This window comes from Macrotis lagotis, chromosome 1, assembly GCF_037893015.1.
Source record: "Macrotis lagotis isolate mMagLag1 chromosome 1, bilby.v1.9.chrom.fasta, whole genome shotgun sequence".
Lineage (NCBI taxonomy): Eukaryota > Metazoa > Chordata > Mammalia > Peramelemorphia > Peramelidae > Macrotis > Macrotis lagotis.
Window position 1 is genome coordinate 736,289,590 of NC_133658.1, and position 19,451 is coordinate 736,309,040.

Below are 19,451 nucleotides of genomic sequence, written 5' to 3' on the forward strand. Positions count from 1 at the left end.
CTAAAAGAAGAGCAATAATATAGAAACAGGAAGTCTGTGAAAGGATCCCATTCTCTATAAATTTTTGCCTCTATGATTTAAAGCCAGGATAATAACCATGAGGGAAGGCAAGTCCAACCTTTATTAAGAGTTTAGTATGTGCCAGACAATGTACTAGGATACATTGTCAGAATAATATGTAAGTACCTCACTGTCAAGGAACTTCTAATTCAGTGGGGGAAGGTAACACTCAAGGGAAATTAGAAGCTGTGGAGAGATCTGGGCTCCTCCTCCCAGGAGGAACTTAGCACTGGTAGAAGAGGACTGGCACAATTCAGAGATATTCCAGGGGCAGCTTGCAGATGAGACAGAGTAGAAATCTGGAAATTCACAAGTCCAGCTCAGAGAGAAACAAAGATTGTCAGGCCTAACACAACTTCCCTCTCCCCCCAAATGGGGTAGACCCCAGGAGGAGCTCACCAGTGGGAAGAAGTATACTATTAAAATTGCCTTCCTTACAAAAGTAAGTTTTGTTGCCTTTTATAGGAAGGGTTAAGAAACTTAAGTCACTTAATATTTTTAGCACAGATACCACTCTTGAAGTAGACCAATTTCTTCAGTAACCGCTCCCAAAGGTGTATTTTCTAGTTGTACAAGACAGTGATGAGAGAATGTGAGATTAAGTGCAGGGATTTGGACAAAATTTAGACAAAATAACCTCTCAAATATGTTCTGCTTTTTAGAGTCTTAATAGTGTTGAGATTCTCATGACTTTTTTAAAATCAGACCCATGATTTCATCAATGTAGGGAGTTCCCAGTGAGGACCTTTGTTTATGGGTACATATAAGGATCTTACCTGTGATGTAGAATCTTAGAGTTTAATGTGGGGTTTTGAGAGATTCCTTCCCTAGGTCCATACTGTCAGGACCTGTATTTGTAGCTTTTTTTTTTATTCCAGGATATCATGCTACCTCCATTAGTGAAAATAGAAGGAAAACAGAAAGTCCATTTTTGCTGTCTTTTAGACCATGCTTTTTTGGAATCAGATCTGCAAATTGAGACTAGAAGGAAAGGTCAAAACTTCTGTTTTGACAGAAGAAATTGACAGAGAAGAAAAATTCTACTTATTATTAGATTATTATTCTTTCTGAATGAAATAATTAACATTAAGCTAGACTGATAATCTATATTAGTAATAATAATGTTTTGTACTTCATTTTCAAAGAAGACCGTGACATCAGGGAGATGATACCATAACAAGTATGTGTATTGGATTTGAGTGAGGGGATGTTGTATTAAGTCACCAGCCTCACTTTCTCCTCTAGAGCCATCTGGTTCCAGTGACCAGATATGAATCAGGACAACTGGAAATGGCCCTGGATGCGGGGCAGTCAGGGTTAAATGACTTGCCCAAGATCACACAGTTAGTGATAAGTGTCTGAGGTTGGATTCAAACTCCTGTCCTCCTGAATCTAAGACAAGTACTCTGCACCACCATAGCTGACTTTATGGGATGGTAGCAAAGCCTAAATTATCTCTTTTGATCTTTGCAACAGTCCTATGAACTAGTATTACAAGTATTCTTAACCCCATTTTTCAAATGAAGAATTCCAGAAAGGCTTAGTGGCACTTTTATTACTTTTGCTGTTCTTATTTTAGAAATGTTTGAAGAGCAATAGACTTTTATACTTTTAATTCACTATAAATATATTTCAATCTCCTAAATAGTGGTATCATGTGAATGTAATTCATTTATCTGCTCAAATACATGGAAATGTGTGTAGTACAAAACCCAAACCTATAATTAAACCCTAAGGCACAACAGTGTGCTTTCTGCTGGACTATGCATATCCTTAGTAGGTTATTAGGAAAAGACAACTGCCTTGGCATTCAGGAAGTGAGTCTTTCTTAGTATTATAGAAATTCTTAAGTCTCTTTTCTGCTATTCTGAAAAGGTCTCATTTTTATTGCTCTGTTTATTTGGGACCTCAACTACAGGCATATGACTCTAAGTCCCTTTGAAATTTCATAGCATAAACCAAATGCAACTCTTGAAGTGGGCCAGCTTTCAGTACAAAACACAATGGTATTCAGCTCAAAACCAAACAAAATTAAAACTTGCCACACTGTGCTACAGAATCAGCCAAACTAAGTTTTGGCAGATTATCAAGGAAAAATATTAAAAGAAGAGCCCTGAAAGAAAGTGGTATGTTATAATGCCAGAGTTTATAATCCAGGCTGCAATTAACAGATCAATTAATGTTTTACTGATACAGTTAGCAAGAATTGTAAGCCATATGCCAGTTCAAAAAATATCATTCACATCCCAACTAAATATCTGTGTGACAGATTTGCTAGTGTACCACAGATTTCAGATACATTTAATACAATATAATTTTGGTACAGCAAGACAATCAACTTTATGTCTATTGTAATGGAATTTTACCTATAGCATTTTCTAAACTATTGGATTTAGGGTCAATTACTTGTCCTTCATTGCAAAGAGGACCAATATTATCATAGCATGATGTCCTGACTTGCATGAGAATTGGATTTAAAGGAAGCGGAATTGCACAAAGTCATCTTTGAGTTCAGAGTTAAAGGTCATTTGGACTGTGCTAATGTTCAGAGGCTCTCCTTCTGCTCCTACCTTGCCTGTAAAATGTTGATAATGAGACTTTCCTTATCACCTGAGGCAGGTAGTGACTCGGCAGATAGACTTCAAGGTTTGGATTCAGGAAGACCTAAGTTCAAACCTGGCCTGAGGCTTTTGTAGCAGTGTGACCCTGGGCAAATCACCAATCCTCTGTTTGTCTCGATTTCCTAAATGTAAAATGGAGACGATGATGTCACTTACCTCACAGGGTTGTCCTGAGGTTGAATGAAATCATATTTATAAAATGCTTATCACAGGACCTACCACATAGTAGACACTGTTTATCCCTCCTACCTCACCCCCAAGACTATGAAGAAGAGACCTGATGAACCTGAAAGCTCCATATACATGTGAGTTACTGCTCCTGTCACCCCTTTATTAAGTATTGCTCACTGCAGTTCTCACACATGGCTATAAGGAGAAAAGTATGTTGCAGGGGATGCTCAAGTGCTGTTTATTGGATTTCACTGTGTAACTTATATACCTAAGCACCACATTGAATCATCTTCTGGTTCTGGTCTCAACATACTCTAAATCAAGGGAAATGAACAACTCAGACACTTGGTTCAAGATGCTGTCTAAACAGTAAGGTAAGAAATGGTGAGCTATAAGTTCTGAGTTTTACCCACCACGTTGATAAAGTGATTCTTCATTTGTTAAATAAAGATGATATATAAATGAAATGTATGATATTCTTTGTGAAAATTGCCTGTGGTTTTTTATCACTTTACTATGCACAACTAAAAAGAAAGGAGGTAGGGGGTGGCTAGGTGGCGTAGTGGATAAAGCACCGGCCTTGGAGTCAGGAGTACCTGGGTTCAAATCTGGCCTCAGACACTTAATAATTACCTAGCTGTGTGGCCTTGGGCAAGCCACTTAACCCCCTTTGCCTTGCAAAAAAAAAAAGAAAGAAAGGGGGCTCCTCAAGCAGAAATATTCCCATTATTTAGAAATTATTTTGTATTGAGTTCTAGATATCACAGTTTAGTACAAATAAAGGAAGAGACTATCTAGAGAAAGTTAATTAGAATTCATTGAAGTTAACCAAATTCATTGAAGAAACTGGGAATGTTTAAGAGAAGAGCTTTGGGGAATCATGATAAGTTTTTAAAAGGCTGTGGGGGTGGGGCAGAGCCAAGATGGCAGCAGGAGTACATTCTCTCCTAGGTGGTCTCTCCAAAATATTTCAAAAACCTTAAAATTTTTACTCTCACTAAATTTTTGAGAGACTGAACCCAAAGAAAGATCCAATGGGGCAATTCTTTAGCCCATAGTAACCTGGAACATAATGGGAAGGCTCTGTTCCATGGGGTTGGAGGGGTGGTAGCACAGCAGCAGTACACCAGAGAGAAGGAGCTTCAGCCTCTAGGAAACAGCCCCAGGGCACCAGGGAGCACAAAGCACAACTTAGAAGATCTGCAGGGAGACCTCTACCAGAGTGAGCATGAAGCCCAGGCTCTCAGCTCAGCCCAGATTCCAGGAAATAGAAGCAGGCCCACAACGCTGCCTATTAGGAGCCACTGGGCAGCTGCCTGTTTGCTCAGCCCACAGAAGGTAAGGGAGTGGAGGGAGACTGCCAAGGTCTGTTCTCTGTCCCTGGGACAGGATTTTGGGGCTTTGACCACATTCAGACCCTGGTTGCAGTCTGGGCCCCCCCCATGGAGCATAGACCCCTCCTCACAGCCCCGGGGCAGAGGGGTACACTAGTGGTCATTCAACAGACCAGGAGAGCAGTCAGAGCCTCACATACTGAGGTCCTTGCAGGGGTATTCCAATAACATTCAGAAGCTCAGTAAGCACCCCAAAACTAGGCACAAGCTGGGGAAATGAATAAACAGGGAAAAAATGGAATCTGACCATAAGACAATTACTTTGGTCCCTTGGAGGATCAAAATCATCAATTTGAAGATGAGGAAGTCCAAGTTCATGCATCTAAAGACTCCCAAGAAATATAGAAGTTAGACTCAGGCTATGACCTCAAAAAAGATTTTGAAAATCAAGCAAGGGAGATAGAAGAAAAATTGGGAAAAGAAATGAGAGAGATGCAGGAAAAACATGAAAATGAAGTCAACAGCTTAGTCAAAGAGATCCAAAAAAAAAATGCTGAAGAAAATAAAATGTTAAAAACCAGCTTAGGTCAAATGAATAAAACAATTCAAAAAGTTATTGAAGAGAAGAATGCTTTAAAAAGCAGAATTGTTCAGATGGAAAAGGAGATAAAAATGCTCTCTGAGGAAAATAAATCCTTCATATGTAGAATGGAGCTAAAGGAAGCTGATGACTTTGTGAGAAATTAAGATACTATAATTCAACACCAAAAGAATGAAAAATAGAAGAAAATGTGAAATATCTCATTAAAAAAACAACTGATCTGGAAAACAGATTAAAGAAAGATAATTTAAAAATTATTGGGCTGCTTGAAAGTCATGTTCAGGAAAAGAACCCCGACCTCATTTTAAAGAATTTCTACAGGAAAATTTCCCTGATGTCCTAGAAGCAGAGGGTAAAATAGAGATTGAGAGAATCCACTGATCTTTCCTGGAAAGAGGTCCAAAAAAAAAACACCCAGGAATATTATAGACAAGTTCCAGAACTCCCAAGTCAAAGAGAAAATATTACAAGCAGCCAGAAGGACACAATTCATATATTGTGGAGCTGCAGTCAGGATTACCCAGGACTTAGCAGCAACTATATTAAGGGTTCATAGGGCTTAGAATATAATATTTTGGAAGGCAAAAGAGCTTGGAATACAACCGAGAATCAACTACCCAGCGAAAGTGAACATCCTCTTCCAGGGAAAAGATGAACTTTCAATGAAATGGGGGAATTTCAAGTGTTCCTGTTGAAATGACCAGAGCCGAACAGAAAGTCTGATCTTCGAGTACGGGACTCAGGTGAAGCATAGAGAGGGAGGATTAGAAGGGTAAATTTTGAGGGACTTAATGATGATGAACTGTGTGTATTCTGGCATGGAAAGATGATACTGATAATATTCATATAAACTTTCTCATTTAATAGAGCAGGTAGAAGAAGCTTTTATAGATGTGGAAAAGGAGAGAGCTGAATTTGAAGATATATTATAAAATGAAGTCAATGGTGAAAGGGAAATGTACTGGGAGTAAGAGAAAGGAGAGGTAGAATAGGCTGGGATATTTCATGTAGTTTTTGCAATTATATGGAAGGGCGGAAGGCAAGGGGGAATGAATGAGCCTTCATTCTCATTGGAAATGGCTCAAAGGAAACAGCATACATACTCAATAGAGTATAGACATCTAGAAGAAAAAGGAGAGAAGAGGGATGGGGGGAGGGGAAGGGAGGATGTGGGGAAAGAGGAGAGGGTAGATCACAGGAGAGGATAGTCAGATATAACACATTTTCTTTTTTACTTTTTGCAAGGTGATGGGATTGGATGATCTATCTGGGACCATGGGGTCAGGTCTGTGGGTCTCTGAGGTGGGATGTGGGCTTGGGGCTAGTGCTCTGTCCACTGTGCCACTCGGCTTCCCCATAGCACATTTTTGAAGAGGAACAGGGTGAAAGGAGAAATTATAATAGATGGTAGTGGGGAGGAATGGATGGACAGAATTAGAATCAGCAACAGCAACTGGGGAAAAATATGGAAGTAACTTCAATGATGGACATATGATAAAGAATGTGATCCACCTGAAGACAGAGCTAATGGTATCAGAACACAGACTGAAATACTTTTTTCTCATTCTTTTACTTTATTTCTCATGAGGTTTTATATTTTTGTGAGGGAGGGGTTATTATGTTTATTCTTAAACAAGAATATTTTAGTAATGTGTAAATAAATTAAAGAAAATTTAAAAAATAAGACAAAAATAATATTCTAGATACAGGTTAGATAAATAAATTTGTTTCATTTTCAATTACTCTCAATTCTTCCACTTTAGTATAGTCCAGGAACCTTTCCCATGAGGAAACCTCTATCAATTCAGGATTGCTCCTCTTTTCCAACTGACTTTCTTGATGTATCTTGCAGAAGACACTGTCTATAGACTAAGGGCAGTTGGAATTCCCTCTTTTCATTTCAACCCCCTTGGCTTCCTTCAATTCCCAAGGTTTCAGTTTCTTATAAAAGTATTTTTCTGGGGCGGCTAGGTGGCGCAGTGGATAAAACACCGGCCCTGGAGTTAGGAGTACCTGGGTTCAAATCCGGTCTCAGACACTTAATAATTACCTAGCCATGTGACCTTGGGCAAGCCACTTAACCCCATTGCCTTGCAAAAATCTAAAAAAAAAAGTATTTTTCTTTTTCCTTAATGTTGGTGTCTTTCCTTTGTTGATTATCTCCAGTTTTCACTGTTATATCCCATCTTTATATTTTTTCCTTGTTGTTTCCCCAATAAATTGTAAGTTTCTTGGGGGGGGGCTATACAGCACCTTTTATTTGTAAGGATACTGTGTACTAAGAATAAGTTTGGACTTGGTTGGCCAAGCTTTAGACTTGTTTGACAAAGCTTTAGAGGACAGTACTAGGAGTAGTGTTTGGAAATTGCAGAGGCACAAATTTGAGCTTGATTTCCTGAAAAAAAACCTTCTAATGCAGCATTACTGGAAGAATAGTAGTGTTTTCAAAACTCTAATTTTTTTGTGGTTAAAAGTCATTCTGAGCTGGCCATCAGGGGATATCAGTTACTCTTTTGCAAATGTCTAGTCATATTTTCCCAAATTGTTGATGCTATCTTGATCTGACTTTACTTCCTACTTAAGAAACAGTAATGCTTCACCTATAAATGAATTTTATAGTTTATGAAGCACTTTTTTCACAAAAGTCCTTTGAGACATGAGTATCCCACCCAAGGGATAAGATAACTAGGGTTCAGAAAAGTAGTGTTTTGGATAGTCACATGACTTATAGATGGCAGGGCCAGGACTACCAACCCAAATACATGTCATATGACCTAAATCCAGTGATCTTTACAAGGCATCATGTTAGCTTCCCATGAGTCTCTATATATGGTGAAACTGAAGTAGCCTCTGGTTAGGAAACTGTGGTGAATAAAGCAGTCTTTACTCTCTTACTAATGGCCAAGAAAAGTTAGTTCTTTCCCATCTTTTCCAGACATTGGAATTTGTCCTTTCCTAGAAAATTTCACTCTCAAATCACCAAAATTTTATGTTTATAGTAATTCTGCTCTTACACTTATTTTCTCTTAATATATTATTTATATAATTTAATTGTGGCAAAAGAAGAGGCTGTATTATAATGATAAGAACTAATCTATATGAGAAATGATTCATGTGTAAATATTAAATATTGAAACTAAGTTAAGCTAAATATTTTTATCATTTTAATAGACATAAATGTTTTTGCAAGACAATGGGGTTAAGTGACTTGCCCAAGATCACACAACTAGGTGTGTGATTAAGTATCTGAGGCTGGATTTGGACTCAAGTCTTCCTGACTTTAGATTCAATGTATCTACTGTACCACCTAACTGCTGCTAATCAAAAAAATTTAATAATGAATTATTTAGAAATAAAAAACTATCTTTAAAAGACTAAATTCTGTATTTATATAATATAAAAAATCTCTTAGAACATAAAATGTTAAAAGCATTAATTATAAAGATTGAGTTTTCCCTCTGTGTATAATTTAGAACAACTTCAGGTTTTTATTTAAATGCTTCCAGTTTATTTTTAATATATCATAATCTTAAATATATGTTGTTTTTCTTCTCTCCATTGCAGGCCTGGCAACTGAGATTCAGTCATCTTGTAGGGTATGGTGCCAAGTACTACTCCTACCTCATGTCTAGGGCAGTAGCCTCCATGGTTTGGAAAGAGTGTTTTATGCAGGACCCATTTAGCAGGTAAGGAAAAAAAATGCACCAAGTGACAATATCCTCAGTTATAGAAGATCCTTTATCTTTGGAGGGCTTAAAGAATTTAGCCCCAAATTTGGGACTGAGTCTTATTACTGATAAATAACTTTTATGAGTCTCATGCAGTTTTGGCATTTGAAAGAGGAACAGCTTATATAGGACCCTTTAACTCACATCATATATATAGCTGATGTAAAGAAGCATTAGTACACACTGGCAGCAGGGCAGAGTGACAATTTACAGCATAAGGATGAGAAGAACAGAACAATTCCCAAAAACTTGAACAAAACTATATAAAACTGGGCCATTCAGCATCTGTAACAGTAGACAACTTTCATCTGTTAGTAGTCCTTAAGAAATCACTCTTTTACTGCATAATATTGTAGTTGATCATAATAATGACTCAAAAACATCTATTGGAGGTTACATTGCATCCAGTGTACTTTGTTTAGAATTTCCATCACAATAAATTCTTAAAAAAGGAATTTTGCTCTTTGTTGAGAAATTAACTTATCTCATTATCTGTTAATTATAGATGAATGAGGAATTTCTATGTAATTTAGGAAATTAAATTTCAGTAGCTTTAGTGCCAAACAAAAGGAGACTCAGCACTACTCCTAACTTTTCTTTATGAAGCTGTATAGCTCTTTCTCTGTTTATTTTCTGCACTTTGATGCTAGATTACAATTGAAGATGGTTGGTTGGTTACCCAGGCAATTTTATATCCACAGAACATTGAACTCAAGAAGCCTGGTTATGATGAACTTGAGCAAGTCACTTAATAGTTTATAACTCTTAGTTTCCTCATCTGTAAAATGGAAATAATAATACTAACATTTATATAGTACTTTAACATTTGCATGCACTTTACAAATATTCTTTCAATCCTCATTATTTTGCCCTGTGCTGTGTGCTTTAAAAATATTATTTCACTTGATCCTCATGATAACCCTGTGAGGGAAGTACTGCTAATATCCTCATATTATAGTCAAGAAAACTGAAACAGACATATGTCAAATGACTTGCTTCTTGTCACATAGATGCTGAGTGTCTGAGACAAGATTTGAATTCAAATTTTTCCATGACTCTATACCCAAATACTTTCATCTGCTGTGCCACCTATCTATCTATCTTAAGGATAACATCTTTACCTATTGCCATACTATATTATGCTGCTCTTTATATAGCTCTATAGGTTTTGTCAGTTTACTACACTACTATTTTGGGTTCTTAGAGAAAGAGTTATTGTACTTTTAATTTTGGCCTTCCGGTTTACCAAGTAGCTAAGGAGATGGGTACCAGGTAGCTAGGAAGATGGATGCTAAGAGTTGGGAAATACAGTCCAATTCCATTTTTCAGAAAATGTTGAAAAACATACCGGGTAAAGTAAACATTATTAAAATGATTTTCTTGATGATGAGAGGGTTTTTTTTTAGCCAAATCTTGTAATATACCCAGTTAGAGGTGATCTTCTTTTGTCACATTGGTGAAGTCATAAATCCTTTAAATATTGAAAGCATAAGATGAATTGCCAAGAGAGAAAAGGAAAGCAGTAACAAAAGACAAGGTTTTGTTAAAGAAAACCTTTTTTGCCTAATTCTGGTTGTCCCATTTTTAAGTCTCCCCTCTAAATAATCTTAAGGTTACAGTTGAAGAGAAATTGGCTGCAATAGTAGCATACCACAGTTATTACCTTGTACCATAACCTTTGCTAAAATTCTTAAAATTTCTAGTTTTTTTCAAAGCTCAATTCAAATACTATTGCCTCCATAAAGCTTTTCTAGATTCATCTACTAATCTTCCCCTCCTACTCCTCCCAATTTCTTTGTATTTATTTTGTGTAAATTTGGCATTAATCTATATATGTACATGTCGTCTACCTTGCTAGAGTGTAAGGTTCTTTAGAGCAGGAATAATTTAATTTTTGTCCTTGTATTCTTATGAACTAGTACAGTATCTGGCATGTTATAGGTGCTAAATAAATACTGATTTAAAATATTTTACCTGTGTATTAAGTGTTCCTTCTCAGAGGAATTTTCTGATCACCTGCAATAACTTGTTTCTATGACTACCTTAAATGAAGGGAAGGAGAAAGAGGAATAAATATGATAGTGCTTTACAGCTTTCAAAACATTTTTGTTTTAGTTATCTCACTTAATTCTTACAAGTTATGAGGTAGGCAAAGGAAGTCAGGAGTATGATCCCATTGTCCCCATTTACAGATAAGAAAACTATGGTTCAGAGAAGTGTCAGTGCTAATAATGGCAGACCTCAGACTAACCCAGGAGTCTGTTCCATTATACCATATTTTTCTCAGAGAATTCACTGCAACTTAAGATTGCATAATCTTCCACATGCTATAACCCTATATTCAGATTAATTGACCAAAACTTTTATAATATGTTTCATGAATCTAATTTACCTTAATGTTAAAATGTGTTCATGGTTTGGCACCAACATATTTATTCTCTCTGTCCTCTGTCTCTCTGTCTCTCTCTCTCTGTCTCTCTCTCTGTCTCTCTCTCTCTCTCTCTCTCTCTCTCTCTCTTCACAGCAGCAGGGAGATAACATTTTTCTGTAAAGTAGATGGAAGCAATATTATCTTATCTAAAGAAAGAGAGTACTAAAACATTGTTGACTCTTCCATTCAATATATGCTGTTCCTTTGCTGATAATTCCTCTAATTCTCTCTCTCTGATATGATGCTTATATGCATGATGAGTAGCAGTATCAAACTAACTGCTTTTGTAATACATATATAATGTGAATATGTGGTCTCATCAGAAACCTACTAGCATATTTCAAGTTTTGGGTTCCAAGAGTATTATCTCTAATTGCAGAAGATGGACTTGTAAAAGATTTTACCAGGAAAGGTAAATGGAAGCTTTAAACCCAACAGTTCTAGTTGTTTCATCTGTATTTCCTGAACTGTACTTCTGCTGCTGCCACTGACTTCAAATTACTCCCCATTACCTGCTGAAATCTGCCATTTGTGTTTTTCCTCCCTATGTCCCTCCCTTCAGGGCCTTTGCTTAGGAGTAGAATGTTGATACTTGACCATTTTTGTTTTGTGCCCCTCTGGCATTGTGGTAAACCTATTGACCCTGCTCACATTCATGTTTTTAAATATATAAAATGCAAAGGACTGTAAAGAAAGCTAAGCATCTGAAATACTATTATCAAGTTATTTAAAAAAAACAAAAGGTCACTGGCCACAGGGTAATTTTAGTTTAAGAGTAATGCTTAAGTGCTACCTTTTTTCCAGAGTTTTTTCATTTCTACCTTAATTGTTAGTGTTTGCCCCCACCCCAAAATTATTGTATTTATCCTGTACATATTTGGTATATATTTACCTTCCTTGCTTTGTAAATGATCAGAACTTGATGATCAAGGTCCTTGCTTTACAAACCACCTAGGCTAGATAAATGGTAAAATATTATAGTGAAAACATCAATGTCAAAGCAAAATTGTTTACCTGTTACCCTCAACTGAGTTAGAGAAAATGCCAATTTGACAAACATTTTTGAACAGGTAGCTTAGAATTATAAGGTGAGAAGAAAGAAGAATACAGAGACTGTTCTGGTATTTCTTCCTTTTGATGATACATCCTCCATTATAGTCTTTATGTGAAAGGAATCCTGAGTTCTGGAAGACTGAGCAAGTGTAGCAGAAGTTCCTACAGATAACCTCTAAGCTAGAAAGGGTTCTGAATACCTATAGCAATTGTATTTCTATTGACCAAGAACCATTGTGCATGAGTTCAGGGAGGCTCTTTATAAGAGAACCACCAGTTGGTGAATTTTTTGGTCATGAATCATAAAAGCATCTACTAAGAAATGAGAGGTTAAGATCTACAAAGAACAACTAGGTGGCACAGTGAATAGAGCATTGACCTTGGAGTCAAGAAGACAAGAGTTCAAATTCATCCTCAGACACTTGACTCTTACTAGCTGTGTGACCTTAGGCAAGTCACTTAACCCTGATTGCCTTTCTTCCAGGGCCATCTCCATCTTAATTCATATCTGAATGAAACTAGATGATTCACTGAACCTAGATGACTGTGGAGGAGAGAGTGAGACTGGTGACTTAGCACAGCACCCCTTCTCTCAAATCCAATTCACATGTTTGACTTGGCATCACTTCCCTGGTATTGTGATCTTCTTTGAAAATGAAAGACAAACATGTATATAAGTCCTACAATGGTAGAATAATTAAAAGGCTATTGCCAACTGAATGTTAATCATAAAATATAATGTGTAACAGATAAAATAATTTTAATATATACTACATCTGGATCATTTATTTTTATGTAATTGAAATCTGAATTGGATTTTTAGAAATGGGAAAGGAATGAAGGTAGGAATTGTCTCAAAGTGTCTCGAAGTATATATTACTGATATATCATTGTCAGTTTAGTTGAGAAATTTGAGACAGCTGTGACTGGAAGCTGAACAGGTTGCAAATGCAGGTGGCTGTAACCTTATCTGTCTGTTCCTCCAGGGCTATGGGGGAGCACTATCGCAGGGAGATGCTGGCACACGGTGGTGGCAAAGAGCCCATGCTCATGGTTCAAGGTAAAACAAAATTAGGATTGTGTCATTTCCTTGATCTTTTCCTTTATAAAAATAGTTTATATGTTTTGGCAAGCCATCAACATTTGTGATTATGTAGGACTAAAAACTTTTAACCTCTTCTTAGGTCAAATCTTTCACTTAACCAAGGTTTCAGAGTTGTTTGAGTTTATGCAGAATTGGAATAGTGGAAGGGAAGTGGAATAGGAAAAAAAAAGATGAACACAATATAATTAGTCAAAAGAGTTGTGTTTTATTGCCTTTATTAGATTTTATCTAAAGGCAAAACACAATAATATTATACTTTTTTAAAATTAGAAAAAGTTTATATGAAGTACATCACTGAGAGTGATTTTATAAATATCTTTGTAACTTACCTTTTACCACAATCATGAATATTTGTTTTCTTCATCTTTTTTTCTAAAGTACTAATGATTTTACTATTTTATATACAGGCATTAGAATTTATAAAAACCTAAGAAAAAATTTTTTTCCTTTGGATTTAAAGGGGTATAGTAGCATAAATAGTTATTTGTTAGATTAAAATGCTAGAAAAAACTCGTTTTTTTCTTAAATTAATAATATATTAGTAGCAAACTATTGTATTTTTGCAAAATTGTGCTTGTTTTTAAAATATCCATGCTCATGACATAGATATTCTAATGGATTTGTGATATAATCAATTTTGATGCAACTTATCTATGTCTGCTCCTGTATAACACTTTTCTGTATCCTGTCAGAAGTTTGCTATTAGGGGTCCACCCAATATTCTAGACCTTCCTGGCTCTCTACTGAAGTTAGAAGGTTGTAAATAGAGTACTTACCATCCCTTGGGCAATTTATTCACTGCCATGCCTTTCCCTATAGAACCAGCACATTTTCTCTTTCCATCAAACATTTCCCTTATGATATCTTTTTATTTCTATTCAGTGTTTCTCAATGATAATATGGTACAGCATGTTCATGCCTACCATATCTCTCTCTCCCTCACCCTCTCTGTAATATTAATTTTACAGTTCTTTGGAAACACTTGTCTTTCTGCCATGCAGCAAAATATATAAACAGTTCTATAAATGGTGATTTAGAATCCATTGGTTCACACCATGCTTGTTAAAAACCTCTTTGTTTGCAATATATTTTTATAGCAAAAGTTTAAATACCTTTTTGTCAAAAATCTCTCAACACTAAATTATTGGAAATTTAGGACATAATTAAAACTTCTTATGGCATACTATAATGTCTGCTTGACTTTAAATTTCCTATTTTTACAAGAATTCATTGAGAAATAGAGCTTCAGTCTTAAAAGTATTATAAAATCCATTAAAATATCTTGCTTAAAATTAGTTTTCATTGCCCTAATGTGTTGTAAAATCTTTCACAATAATTGGTCTGTTTATCCTGTTTCTGTTATAGAAGTGGCAAAATTGAAGACACATTCCTACCTCACTCTCTCTTTTCTAATTTAATACCATTCTAAAAAATCTGTTTATAACTGCACTGCCTTTTCTTCCATTATCATTCAATTTTAGACTGTGAAATGGAGTTTAGTTTAAAATGTAGTGTTTCTTGCAACTTTTTTTCCCTTCTGTCTCCCTTTCTCTCTTTGATTACTTCCTTGAGGCATTATTAATTATAGTGGATATTTAAGGTTCATATAAGGTTCTCTGCCTTTTAATCTTTCAAGGCTTTTTTTGTTAAACACTTCACAGACCCTTATTATTTACTTAGAGAAATCATGTCAGATAGTTATTTTAGTAGTTATATTCTCAGCTTGTTCCATTGAACTTGTAGTATTTTTTTCATGGCATCAAAAGTGAATTTAACATATTCTCCAAACCAAATAAAAAACAGTGGTAGACTGAGATACTTCTGCAGTTGGTTGATTCTTGTCCTTTGTTATCAAAAAAGACCAAAATAGCATCACTGTGTTTGAGAAAAATTACAGTGGGTCTTGACTGTGGCTGAGCAGACCAATACAAGCTCAGAATGCTCGACCACAGGTTAGGCACAAATAGAGCATGCAAACACCTGGAGTGGGTACTCTAAACTGACATTTGTCATGTTTCCTTTGAGCTGCTTCCATTCTGCCATCCTCATAGAGTGCAGTCCCCTCACTGATGAGGGCACATAATGCAGGACAGTCCATGCCAGTGTCTACTGTGTTGTCCAATCAGTTCTAAAGTTCTTCAATGAGACCTTCAGGGTGTACTGGGATCGCTTCTTCTGACTCCCTTGTGAGCAATTGCCCTGTGTGAGTTCTCCATAAAATACAATTTTAGCAAGCATCTGTTTGGCATTCTAATAACATGCCCAGCCCATCATAGTTGCACTCACTGTAGTAATGTTGGAATGCTTAGCTCAAAAAGGACCTCAGTGTCTGGTATCTTCTCCTGCCAGGTGAACTTCAGAATCTTCCTAAGATAATTTAAATGGAAGCTATTCAGTTTCCTGACATGGCACTAGTAGACTGTCCAGGTTTCACAGGCATATAGTAGTGAGATTAATACAGCTTCTCTGAAGACCTTCAGTCTGGTAGTCAGTCTTATACCTCTTCTCTCCCACACTTTTGAATGAGCAATGGACCCCCTACCTTGTAGATCTCAACCAGTGCTTTGAAAGGAGTCTAAATGGCATTCAAAACCTCCTCTTCAGTTGGAAATTCAGTTTGGGATAGATTGACTCCAACTGGCTTCTGCATTGATTGATGAGGGTCTGTTAAGAACTTATACAGCCCATCTTTCTAGGATCATATACCTGTCATTATCATTACTGAATAGTTGAGATGCACCATAGGACTTTGGCCCACATATAACCTTCAGTCCATCATAAAAACACTTTGATTTGTTACTATCTGCATAAAATTGAATTTCAACTGCCTTTTTACTGAGACAATTCCTGCATGTCTCTAACTTCACTTGTACTTTACTTTTGTTGGAATTAAATGCTGTCTTCTTAGAAATGGATGAACTATGCTGCTGGTAAACCCTGTGGAGTTCTCATTTTTCGTTTAGCAGCTTCTGTATTTTCCCATCATTTTCTCAAACTCATGTTGATATTTTCGAATATTCTGACCCAGAGGAGCAAATGCCATGCTGAACACCAAATCTCTGAAAGTTGCCCACTCTTTTTCTGTTCCACTACTAAGTGCTGGCTCAGTTTTCCCTCCAGGTTAGCAACAAACTGTTCCTGCTCAGAGAGATACTCTAATCTCTTGTCATTAATTCTTCTAGTAATCATTTTGCCTTGAAGCTGCTACTTCAATTCAACATGAATCTTTTGCTTGGAGAGGATGAGTCTGTGATCTGTCCAGCACTCTTCACCACCCGTTGCCTTTGTCATTCTCACTTCCTGTTCTATTTGTTGCCAGTGTATGCTATGAGGGTTTATTAGGTAAACTGAAGATGGTGTTTATGATGAGAAGGTCATGAGATATACAAGTCTTGAGTGACCACTGCTATTGCTGTTTCCAAATCCATTCCTCCCTCTCTGCTATGTCTGGTAGTCTGAGTCTACTCTAGCATTCAAGTCACTCAGAATTATAAACTTGTCCTTTTTTTTTTGATGAAAAGGGTCTCTAGATCTTTATAAAATTGTTCTTTGGGGGTGGCTAGGTGGCATAGTGGATGAAGCACCAGCCCTGGAGTCAAGAGTACCTGGGTTCAAATCTGGTCTTAGACACTTAATAATTACCTAGCTGTGTGGCCTTGGGCAAGCCACTTAACCCCATTTGCCTTGCAAAAACCTAAAAAAAAATTGTTCTTTGACTTTATCAAGGTTCTTCTTTTTGTCTTTTTTTTTGAAAGTTCAATTGTTTTTATTAAAGATATTATTTGAGTTTTACAATTTTCCCCCAGTCTTACTTCCCTTCCCCGACCTCCCCACAGAGAGCAATCTGTCAGTCTTTGCTTCCATGTTCTACATTGATCCAAATTGAGTGTGATGAAAGAGAAATCATATCTTAAGGAAGAGGCAAAAAGTCTAAGAGATAACAAGATCAGACAATAAGATATTTGGTTTTTTTTCCCCCTAAATTAAAGGGAATAGTCCTTGAACTTTGTTCAAACTCCATTGCTCTTTATCTGGATACAGATGGCACTTTCCTTTGCAGACAGCCCAAAATTGCTTCAACTCATGGATGAGTTAGTGACTCCCTTGGTTAACCTCAACTCGTTTGCTGAAAAGGTTTACCAGGATGTGGCTGCTATGTATGCTATGTATGCTACAGCTTCTTAGAGTCACAGGTGGGAGTTAGGTGGCTCAGGTGGACATCAGAGGTAGAAAGCAGTCTTGAAAAGGACTTAGCAGTCTGCATAACAAAGAATAACATAAGTCCTTTGTAAATTCTTATGAAACTTTTAAAAGTTTTTTATATATGCTTTATATTAAAAATAATTTTTAAAATAACGATTATCATTTTGAGCAAAATATAATTTTTTGCATTTTTCTACCTTGCTGGAGCTTTTTCTGCTGCAATAAATGAAAATTTTGATTTGTCATTTACCATTACTCAAAACCAGATCAGAGTGCTTTATTTATAAATTTTATATATTTTCTAGCATTTAACAGGTTTTTGGGTGATGAATTGATAAGTTCTGATTTGTTGTTCTTTAGCACATGTATTTGTATTTTTTCCAGAATGTTTAGACTTTTTTAGCATGTTGTAGTGAAATCCTTTTTCTGTTGCTATGTGATAAAAGATATCACTTTAAACTTTTGCTGTGACATGACTTTAATATTGATAATTAGAATTTTCTTGAGGAATAAATTAATGACATATGCTGCTAAGTTAACATTTATGAAGTCCTTTTTTAGTGTGCCAAGCTCTTTGCTCTTAACAACTTTGGTAAATGAGCAGTAAACAATTATTTTTATTTCCATTTTTACAGATAAGGAAACAGATTATAGGTTGATCAAAATTGTTTAACTAATACATTATTATGGCCGAGTTCAGAATTGAACCCTAGACTTCTGATTCCATGTACTTGGTCTTTGTGGTATATCATACAATCTAAATATTTATTAGTTAGGTAGTGAATAGCAATAGCAGTTGTCTGTTCCCTTAATACCACTTCCCTTGCTCCACCTCAAGAAACAGATCTACTTGCCCCTTTCACTATAAATACCCGTTCCATTAACAAATTTTGTTTATCGTCTTAACCCTTTCCTTCCTCACCCCTGCCATTTTCTGGTTCTTAATGATACTTGGTTTGTTGCTGATTATATGACTACCCTTCTAGTATTGGTTGCACTTTCTCTTATAGACAGCAATTTACTAGTCATGGTAGGGGAATCAGACTACTCTTTGCTCCCCATAGACCCCTGCCTTGCTGTAGACCTGTCCTTTCTTGAAGTTCATTCAAACTTAATCTAGATACTTGAGGCTATTATCTACTGACCCCTTGGAAACTGTCCTTTCTTCTTCTGTGATTTCAGTGTTTGGCCCGCAGTCTTTCTCTTAACCTCAGTTGCTGCCTTCACACTAGAAACCAAAACATATTGATATTGCCTCAAGTACCTTAAGTTAACCAGTTTATAAATTGACGTAATTTCCAGGGTCTCTTCCTTGACTGTACCTCAACTACATTGAGAGATAATCTTAGGCTTGATCTTTTCCTGCTAATGTTGCACTTCCATGGTCATGAATTTCAAAATTCCTTTAATCATAATTTTTGATGAGTCAAGAAGACAAGTTGATATCTAGACTCAGACATTACTAGTTGTGTGATTACAGACAAATCATTTAACTTCTTGTTGTTCAGTTTTTAGTTGTGTCCTCTTCAGGACCATATTTGGGGTTTTCTTGCCAAAGATTTTGAAGTGGTTTGCTGTTTCCTTATCTGTTTTTGAAGCAAGTTTTCCTGGCTTCTATAAAACTTAGCTCAAATCACACCTTTGGCAACAACCTCTCCTGGTTTCCCTCACTGATAAGATCTTTTCTCTGAGATTATCTTTGATTTTTATTCTTTAGTATATCCCAGAAGTTTTAAACTACTAAAGTTGTTTATATTTTGCATGTAAGTAGGTGTTTTTATTTTACATTTCTTTCTCTTTCCTATACTTAGTATAATGCTTGGCCTATAGGGCTTAATAAACACTTGTTGATAATGAGATGATAACATCTAAGTATTTAACTGAAAAGTCAGTTCAGTTGCCCAAGAAATAAATAGCTAACAACAGTAGTTAAAGATATGAATAGAATTTTTGAAAAGCTAGTTATAATAATAATAGCTCCTTAGACATTACTGATTAATAATAGAAAGGAGTATGCATATTTCTTAGCTGAGTGTGGCACCATTACAAATGATTATCTATGTACTGGAGCATAACAGCTTCATGAGAAAATTCATAATAAGCAAAAATATTAAATACAGTGAAATGCAAAAATTATCTTAAAA

General features: G+C 36.1%; 1 protein-coding gene across 2 annotated transcripts in view; it reads left to right on the forward strand.

The window, feature by feature from the left end:
- MIPEP (mitochondrial intermediate peptidase) overlaps positions 1 to 19,451 on the forward strand; it is a 196,654-nt gene that overhangs the window by 137,709 nt on the left and 39,494 nt on the right. For both annotated transcript variants that reach the window (XM_074216207.1, XM_074216206.1), the window contains exons 17-18: positions 8,352 to 8,473; positions 12,986 to 13,059. In XM_074216207.1, the coding sequence (XP_074072308.1) occupies positions 8,352 to 8,473; positions 12,986 to 13,059 (196 nt within the window). The remainder of the gene's footprint in view (positions 1 to 8,351; positions 8,474 to 12,985; positions 13,060 to 19,451) is intronic.